We start from the raw sequence: 9,690 nt of genomic DNA, 5'->3' as shown, positions 1-9,690 counted from the left end.
TGGCTAATGCACAGCCACAGTACAACAGTTCACTGTGCCTCAGGCTTTGAATACATTTCAGGTTCGCTGAACAGCTGCACCGTACGTCACCCCTGTTTGCATGGGCCCTGTAAAGCTTTACTAAAATGCAAATTTGTCCCGAATCCCCAAAGCTTCTTTTGTCTATTTAAAGCAACATCTGAGCTGGTTTCTGGTGAAATGGCACGTTCAAACACAAATAGGACAGAATATTCTGAAGTTGAACCTCTACATCTTGTTTTTCTTGCTGCACTGCATACATAGTTTTTGCTTAGGGCTCCACCATTGCTAATGTTGCATTTCTAAAGAATTAAGTACATGCACACTAACAATAAATCCATGTACGGATCTTGGTTTAACCAGTGCCAGTTGGAGCAACACTCAAAGCCTCACCTGCTTTTAATAATGTCCAGATAAACATGTAAGAGCTATAAAACCACGGAGTTCACGGACTGCAAAACTGTTTGTCTCGTTTTTTTTTATTTTTTTATTTTTGGAAACGGTGCATGTGGCCAGACGTACTGCGCGTATGTTGCGCTTTGAAGTTGTTTCCATGTTTTAAGACGTATCAGAAAAGACTTTTGCGTGTGTTTCGAGCAGCCCCGCAGAAGCGGCCGCAAGGACAACGCGTTCAGGCTCGCAGGAGCTCGCGGCGCCCTCCTCGGGCCCTCTCGCCGTCCGATTGGCTGAGGCTGAGCGCTGACTGTGACGTCATAGCTGCACCCCGCCGCAGTATAAAGGCTCTGACAGATTGCCTGGGAGACACATTAGAGGCAACGCTGCTCGGCTGATGCGCGGAGTGATCTGGACGACTCGCGGAGGAAAACGCAAAGTTGAGAGAGGGACGTGCGACACTGCAGACTTTATGGGAACTAACTGAACAGTCACATTTCTACTTTATATGGAAAGCAGGAAGCAGAAAAACTACCTGTGGAGGTTTGTCTTTTATTTTTTCAGATATTTTTGAGATGGTGTAATCACCTAATGAAACGAACACCTACTTGTTTTGCGCTGCTGGTGCTTTAATTTTAGCTTTTAGCTTTTAGTAAAAATAAATCCAAAAACTCACACCAGGCAATTTAATTGCTAGTTTCCTCTGCATGTATAGATTCCGAGGACAGTTTTGTGTTCATGCCAGGCCATTTTTAGGTTCAAACTCAACTTCTGTGTGTGCGTGTACATATGATCTCTTTAGATGGGAAGCACAACCCCCTCTCAGTACCTCAATGGGAGTGCAGAGATCAAGTCGTCCTCAGACCCAGCCATGCCCGAGGAGGCTTACAGTGAGGTAACAATGATCCTGCTGGGTGGGGTCATGTCCTTACTGGTCCTGTGCATCGTGTTCGGTAACATCCTGGTCATCACAGCCATCGGCCGCTTCCAGCGCCTCCAGAACGTCACCAACTGCTTCATCACGTCGCTGGCCTGCGCCGACCTGGTCATGGGCCTCGTCGTGATCCCCTTCGGGGCCTGTCACATCATCTTCAAGACGTGGTACTTCGGGAGCTTCTGGTGCGAGTTCTGGACCGCCACGGATGTGCTCTGCGTGACGGCGAGCATCGAGACCCTGTGCGTCATAGCTATTGACCGCTACCTGGCCATCACCTCCCCCTTCCGGTACCAGTCGATGCTGACCAAGTGCAAGGCTCGCATTGTGGTCGTGCTGGTGTGGGTGATCGCCGCCTTGATATCCTTCCTGCCCATCCACATGAAGTGGTGGAAGTCCGACGACGAGAAGGCCAAGCAGTGCACCGAGGACATTCACTGCTGCGAGTTCTACACCAACATGGCCTACGCCATCACCTCCTCCATCATCTCCTTCTACATCCCCCTGATCATCATGGTTTTCGTCTACAGCCGCGTTTTCCAGGAGGCCCGGCGCCAACTGAAGAAGATTGACCAAAGCGTTGGACGTTTCCACGACAACAGCAACCTCAAGCCCCCGGAGGCCACGAATGGGCGAGCCCAGAAGAAGGCCAAGTTCTGCCTGCGGGAGCACAAGGCCTTAAAGACCCTGGGCATCATCATGGGGATTTTCACTCTCTGCTGGCTGCCCTTCTTTCTGCTCAACGTGGTGGTGGCGATATGGTCGGTGGACTTTCAGCTCACCTTTCGGATACTGAACTGGATCGGTTACGCAAACTCGGCCTTCAACCCTATGATATACTGTCGAAGTCCCGAGTTCAGGTATGCCTTTAAGGAGATCCTTTGCATAAAGAGGACCCGCCTTAGCAACGCCGGCCCCGTGAACGGATACGTCTACAGCAGGCACAGCTGGCAGAGTGAGCAGCAAGGGAGGAATAAGAGCAACTCAGAGGACTCCGATCACAATGAAGGATGTCTGGCGAAAGACGCGGGAGCCTGCGGTGTTGTGGACAGATCAGTGGACCCTAATGGGAATTGCAGCAAAGGCCTAACAACTGTAACAACCGTCCTTTAGAGCCCTAGGACTTCTGTAACCGGGGCAATCCTCACACGTTTACACGCTATCATAAACTTTTTCCAAATTGACTAATGTAAGGTAAGGCCAGCTGAGCTGACTGGCACAGTCTCTGGAGGCTGCATGGCCACGGTCAAACACAGTGAATAGACACTGCAGGTAGATACCGTCTCTTTTTGTTACAGTACATTAATCATATTGATTTCACATCTACCTCATCACGTCTTTATTCACTCGAATAAATGGCCTGCGGTTTATACAAGTTGCTATTTAACGGGCTGAAATTTAAAAAAAATGTGGGATTGAGTTATCATGGAGAGATCCCAAACAGTAATTTATTTCTGTCAGCAACTGTTAGGAATCAAACCGTGATGCCTCATTGGTTTGTTCATCAAAGAAATACATTCCAAAAGCAGCCAGGATTATAATTTGGTTGAATCCAGCCCCTGGTCATTTTTGAGTTTGTGCATCTGTAGGACGATCGGCAGCAGGTGTGATGGAACCCGTTCTCCGGCGTCTCGCTGCTCAGATATGCTGAGGCCCCGCCACCGCTCTGGTGTGTTTTTCAGCCTGTTGCGTGGGACTTTCTGTTGTCAGCAGATAGCGCCGGAGCGTTCGCACGTATCGCAGCTGCACCGGCGCAAGCTGAGACGCTCGCGGGGGTTATCCCCAGTTAATCATATGATAAAGCTCAAAGCCAGCTGTTGTCAGCCGGGTCCTGATATCGTATATCTTTAGGTGCAAAGTCGTTAAAGCCTGGAGCTGTTACATGCATCTCATTGCACTTTTCGAATGTTTTCAACTGCACATCGCGTAGACTGCTACTGTTTTGTTTGACACACTATCAGCTCTTCCTTGACCTCTCTATGTACCAGCGGCAGCAGCGGCGACAGGATTTCCAGCTGTTGCACAAAACCGTGTTTATTTATTAAAATTTGTGCGTGCTGCGTCCAGTGTTTATTGAAACTAGAGAAACCATTTGCTCGAGACATGGCACAAGTGTACGAACCACATATAATAATAAACAGTGCATCAAAATAGCCGAGTGATAACAAAGTCCCAGGCCCGAGATGCACTGGCGCTGACTGTTCACGCAGATAAACAAATTTCTCCTGGTGCACCTTTGTCACGGCTTCGTCATTTCCCAGAGTTCCTGTGCCGTTGAAACTGCGTCTTCACGGCATTCGGACAAGACGCTAGGAAGCGCTCAGAGGAGGGTCTCATCTGTTCCAGCTGTTGCAGTCAGTCTCCCTTAAAGACCTCTCGGTGTGCAGTGTCCATAAAACGTCTCAATCCAGCTGAGCCCAGGCCAATAAAACCAAATTAATCCATTATCTCTGCTGTGTAGCTGACGAATCAGAAGCCTCCCTTATCATATTACAAAGTATATAGTTGCCCATGTGGAGATTGTGATGACCCTTTTTTATCACCTGACTAAAGGTCACAAGCTCTTGGGAATGTCGCTTTTTTCACCTAAGCAGCATTAATGGACAATGAGCACTTAGCTTGCGGGGCTTTAGCTGTAAATGTCACCCCACTGCTCGCACACACAACGGTTTGCCGGTTCTTTGCTAACAGAGGTGTTGCTTCGGCTGAAGGTTGGCCTTCCCCTGTATGTTCTGATCAAAGTGACAGCACGCTAAATGTGTCTACTGGAGGCTCGGGGGGGGGGTTCTCTGCCAGTCTAAATCGGTGTTGGTGACCCGCGTTTTAGTGCATGTGGCACTGCCTCCGGGAGTGAAGGTCAGCTGACATCGTCAAAACTGTGAACTTTGTCCCCTCAGAGTAATCACGATGTACTGTATGTCTGGGTTTAGTCTGCACTGTTACCTTAGTTGTAGTGGTAAATATGGTGTCACTGTGCGTTTCCATGGATTTACAGCTGGCTGTGGTAAGAAATATCCTCTCAGCGTTTTCTCTGTACAGCATGAAGGCGCATAGACGGTTCCCAGACCAAGATATCGATGTTGCACTTTCTATGGCTTCTTTTCGACGGCGCCCTTGCTGCTGGACTCTAAAAGCTCCGCGTTCGAAGCACTTGATGATGTGACATTTGCATGTTTGCAGCTACGTGTGTGGCGACGTGTTCGTGTGGAGCAGCGTTTGAACTGAATATCCACACTGCTCCCTCCTGGCAGTGGCTTCTCCTTGCACCTCACATCAGCTGTCTCAATGTGATTCGCTTCATCGATGCTCCATTACAGTAAGGAATGTAATTCTCACCCGCACCTGCCAGTGCTGGAGGACACAACACAGTAATGTGCCACAAGTCTTAAATGATTAGCTGACTCGTCAACATTCCAGATATATATGATGCTTTGGAACCATATGCAGATGGACACATATTAACCATTGTAACCACAGGTGCAGACACACAGTGTAAATGATCAAACCATGTCAAGAATTGACACATTTCATTGTGATCCAGTGCTGTTGGCATCTCAATAGAAAAGTCACTTTGTCCAACAGCAGCTCCTCTGTGACTCAGATTAGGTTAAAGCAGTACTCTATAGCACTTTCAATAAATGTCTGTTGTGTGTTTAAAATGAATGACTCCACAATTGAGTTCACAACCTATGACTGAGTAACGTCTAGATAATGATGGAAGTCTGCATCGCTGCAGACTCTCACTAAAGACGTCCAGGAAGGTGGACTTTCTCTCATAAGTTGATGTATGTAAATGTGAATTTTCTACATCACACAAGGTAAATAGTGCTTCACCTTTCATACCTACGAGTAAACTTCATGTGAACGTCTTTCGTTGCCACGGTGACAGCGCCGCCACTAAGCTCAATGTTTACTAAATGTTCGCAAGCTACTTTCGCACAAGTTCAGTCACTGTTGGTTGAGGTGATGACGCCTGTTACAACATGTGGTGTTCTGTAGGTATTTATGGAAAATCAGTTGTGTATGTGCTGTAATATTTGTATTGAAATAAATGATGTACTGGTGCATGTGACGACCTGAGTGATGTGTCTTTTACTGTATCATCATTTTAGCAAAACAATATGTATGAAATGCAATTAATGAATTGATGGTGAGGAGAAGGCCTGGATGGTTCCATTCCCCTTTTGAAACATGCCTACCCACTGATCCAAGTAATCCTAAATTATACAAAGGAGACCTTGGAGATACACGGTGCCATTTATGTGTCCTAATATTTGGCACTTAGTCAGAGTGGAGAACACTTTCTAGCATAAATATATTCATGTGCTGAATAAAGATTAAAAGCCGGAGAGTGGTTATGGTAAGAAATGGAGTTTGATATAAAAAAAAAAAAAACATGACCAGAACTAAAAAAACCCTGTAAGATTTGGGAAGGTGCACGTTGCTGCATGTCGTTTTCATGGCAACCAAAGACGACTGAACTCTTCTACTGTAATGGCATAATGTGCAGCCATCAGCCACGCAGCTCTCCCTTCGCCCTCCCTTTATTTGACAAGTGCAAAACGAGTTCAGCCAAACTTGTCACGCCTCTCGTCGCGCTGGTACAGTCAGTCCTCGAGCTTTTTCTCTCTTTAAAGCAAAACATTTCGCTCACACATCTTAACACATAAATATTAAGATAAGGATCTAATTCGGGTGCTTCTTGACGGCTGCAGCCAAACAGGGCCCGTTCCAAATGACACCAAAGTGTCTGATTGTATATGTTTCGGCATAAAGACTACAGTAAAGCGCCCAATGCAAAATGTAAACAGCACTATTCTGTATTTGTTTAATGGATCAACAGTTATATTTAACATAACATGATCTATTAGAGTCCGTGCAGCTGTGCAAGTAAAGACTTTTTTAAATTCGCTACAGAGCAGCACCTGTATTTTCAGTAAGTAAACTGAAATGAAACGTTAAAAACTACTGGGTTTTTATGAAAACAGAATACTTGACAGCGAACGTAAATAAGGGCTTAGCACAGTCGATTTCAGGAAGTCGAGGCGTCGCCTAAGAATTATATCTTAGGATTTCTAGAGCTACTTGTGAATATAGAAACAGTCTAAAAGCTATTATCACCTGCCCTTGAGTTTTGCAGTTGAACATCGGCGTTGCAACAAGTGTTTGAGAGCTCTCCACTTCGCTTAACCTTTAATCCCTTAAAGTTTCCCCTGCAGAGTCGGATTGCAATTTCAGTGAGTGGTGTAAAAGGCTGCGTGTCGTTCAGGGGTTCAGGTGAGCCGATCCAAAGGGACACGGGCAGATTTAAGTCTGTGAGATCTGTCGCATGCTTTGTGCGGCTTGATACTGACACTGAGATACTGAGAACGTACTTAATGTTCGCATCATTCACGGCCAAACAGAATACCTGGACCTGGCAGGTGCTCAGAGCCACAGATAATGGATGTGAGATATGTTAATCATGTCCACAACGTTGTGCTTAAGGGGTGCGAGCATGTAAAAACATTGTCATTGATGGAGCTACGTCCACAAGCACCACCATGTCTGCAGCCCCTCAGAATGTGTGTGTGTGTCTGAGAGCATGTGAAAGTGAGTGCACATAAACTATGAGCTGCTCTCAAATCATGGAGCGACTTGACCTTCTCTGAAAAACAAGCCCCATCTGACCCCAGGTTTAAAAGCAAATATGAACCCAGGTTTGACTTATGTTTCTCCGTGGGAGACTCACTGCATGTCTTCTGCTACATTGGCTCCTTTCCTCTTCCTTTCCTCCAAACTGGCAAGTAATCAAATGATTCTTAAGGCAGTATTAATCAACAGCCCTGTGTGTTTTTATGTGCCGAGAGAATGTGCGTCTGACCGATATCTAGAAACGGGACAAACATCAGTTTCCTATGATGACAAATCTATTCTGGGTGAAGTTTGCATGAGGTCAAAACATGGGTGGTCACGTACTGTGTGAGTCGTCAGGGAGCGTTGCACTACCTTGTTTAAAGTTTTATTCTTTTAACTCTATGCTGTCAAATGCTTTGATTTGGAATTGACTAATTTCGAGCCGACACCAGTGGAGAGGGTGTGGTGTAATAATACCACTTTAAATGTTCCTTCTGGCTTGATAGCGCCATTATCTGACTAAATAACACTCATAATCTGCTCCCAAATAATCGATTGGAGTCTGAGCCAGCTGCAGTGCATTGTAGACTAATGGTAAGCAATTTTATTTGCTGGCGGCTTTGTCAGGTATGACTTGTACCACCTCTCTGCAGCCGCCTCAGTTCCTCATGACGTTCTATAGATCTGATTGGCTTAAGAGAAAGATCCGATTGCTGAACGTTGGATATTGTGTCCAAGGCTGCAGAATTTACCTTGTTTATCAAGCAGAGCTTTCCGCTCAGCTCCTGGACGACTGAGGATCCTAAAAGACTTAAATCCTCTAAAAGGAACACAAACAGAGGACGGAGTGATGCCAACATGTCTTTATTGCTCTGACGCCACAGAGATCTCCCCCGGCGCTCCCTCCCATGCTCCCAGTGTTTACTAAGCTAAACAGAGGCCTATTAGGGTGCGGCAGATATAGAAAGGGAGCCTGAGTCTCCCGGGCGGGTGGTTAACGTCCAGCGGCTAGGAAGTGTCCAGCGTTAAGTACAGAATGTGAAATGTGGAAGCTATGAAGTGTATTTAAAACACGGGGGAACACGGGGGACACGTTCCATTAGATTTGTGTCAGCAGCGAAAGAACAGCTGGACTGAATTCCATCACGTATTTATTTAATTAATAAATAGAAGGTCAGACAAGAATCGTATGAACGTACTGTAGTGAGTACTTACTGTATGGAAGAGCCTTGAAAGAGCTTTTATTTAAACATTACTGATATTAACGGCTTCATATGTGAGGTCAAGGCCCGTGTGAAGTGACAGATGCTGGCAGCCTGAACCTCCTCTAATGAAAACCTGCAACGAGAGTGAAACCAGAGTCGACCCAGCTTTGGCCACGAGCCGCTTGTTGCTGGCGTTCACCTTGACCCCGCTGAGGTGAACGAGGCGCCTTTAACAAGGCGCGCAGTGTCTCCGAGGCCGCGGCCCTCAAACAATCGCGTCCCCTCAATAACAGAGAGAGCCCAAGGACGGGCCCCCGGTGCAGCGTGGAGCTGTGCCCTGAAGATGCGCAAACACAGACACGGATCCCGACGCTCACGCTCAACTGTGACAAATCGACTGTGTTCCCGGTGAGGTTCAACACGTGGCGGGTTTTGTTGGGAATATTAATAGAGCACTCAGGCCTGGCAGCAGCATGAAGAGCCCCGCTTAGATTAATAACATCAGTTTGTCACTATTGGACTCCGTAATTCCATTAGGAGGCTGTCGTGCATGCGCTCGTTCCTTTTTCCCTCTCGCTTTGTTTTTTTGTCTATTTTACACACTCCTTAAAGCCCTGGTTGGACTGTGTGCTGCAGTATAAGTGTGATTGTGACAGAAGCTTCATCCTAAATCCTCAAAAGCCATAAATGTGTCAATCCTCCAGTATTACAGTATTAATATATTTGAAATGCAATTTGTGTTTATGTTTGTACTTATTGTATTAAGTCTTTGGTTCCTCGCGCGCCTTTCCTTTCCTTCTCAAGCTCTGTTTTCTCAAAGGATAAGGCTCAGGGATCTTCTATATTTTGGTTTTAGTCAACAAATCCCTCAAAGAAAAACAGACAAGGAATTGTGGGTATTTACTGTCACATCTGTGAGTCCGGGACCTCATTTATGGGTCTTATCCGCGCCGTAGAGTTCCGTTCACTGAGTTCGCTTCATGTTCTCCTCCTCCCAAGAACCAGGAATATTTTACCAAAGCACGGCTGCAAAGAGGCAGAACAGACGTGATTGTGCATAAAGCTGGTACCAGCCCAAGAAACGGCAGCAGGCGCTGCAGTAGGTGCTCAGCATCGTGTTCCTGTAACCTTAGGCGCAGCTTCTCTGTGTTGGCTGTTAGTGATGCGTGTTATGTAACAGAGCTCTGTTGCTCGTGACCCATAGTTACAGTCAGTGACAGGATGCATGTGGAGTTAAATGTGGTTACTAGTGATAACAAACCACACAAATCGCCATGGTGACACTAAACCGCGAGGTAACTTGATGAGGACTATCATCTCGTACCTATTTTTACCTCTTAATTAAACAGAGGCAAACCTAAATTCATCTGACTGATGACGCTGCTCATTTTTTGGAGCTTGAGAGAGTTTCCCCTTGTACATTTCTGCCGCCTGCTCGCTGGCTCCTCATTAGCATTCGGTGGAGAGCAGAGTGTAAAAGCGTTGGCGACGAAGCCCCAAAGTTCATTTGAGAGTGGCCCTGGG

At 46.4% G+C, this 9,690-nt stretch overlaps 1 protein-coding gene across 1 annotated transcript; it reads left to right on the top strand.

Moving 5' to 3' along the window:
• The first annotated feature begins 368 nt into the window (after positions 1 to 368).
• adrb2a (adrenoceptor beta 2, surface a) lies at positions 369 to 5,417 on the top strand. The gene is made up of 2 exons (XM_029165493.3): positions 369 to 954; positions 1,214 to 5,417. Exon 2 carries the CDS (start codon positions 1,214 to 1,216, stop codon positions 2,456 to 2,458), a length of 1,245 nt encoding a protein of 414 aa, XP_029021326.1. The 5' UTR covers positions 369 to 954; the 3' UTR covers positions 2,459 to 5,417.
• Positions 5,418 to 9,690: the final 4,273 nt, after the last annotated feature.

Source organism: Betta splendens, chromosome 10, assembly GCF_900634795.4.
Source record: "Betta splendens chromosome 10, fBetSpl5.4, whole genome shotgun sequence".
NCBI classification, from domain to species: Eukaryota; Metazoa; Chordata; class Actinopteri; order Anabantiformes; family Osphronemidae; genus Betta; species Betta splendens.
The sequence above is the reverse complement of the archived record's forward strand: the minus strand, read 5'-3'. Positions and strand labels throughout refer to the sequence as shown.

Excerpts from the sequence above, each read along its gene's own strand:
- adrb2a (XM_029165493.3), top strand. The coding sequence starts at position 1,214 with ATGGGAAGCACAACCCCCTCTCAGTACCTCAATGGGAGTGCAGAGATC.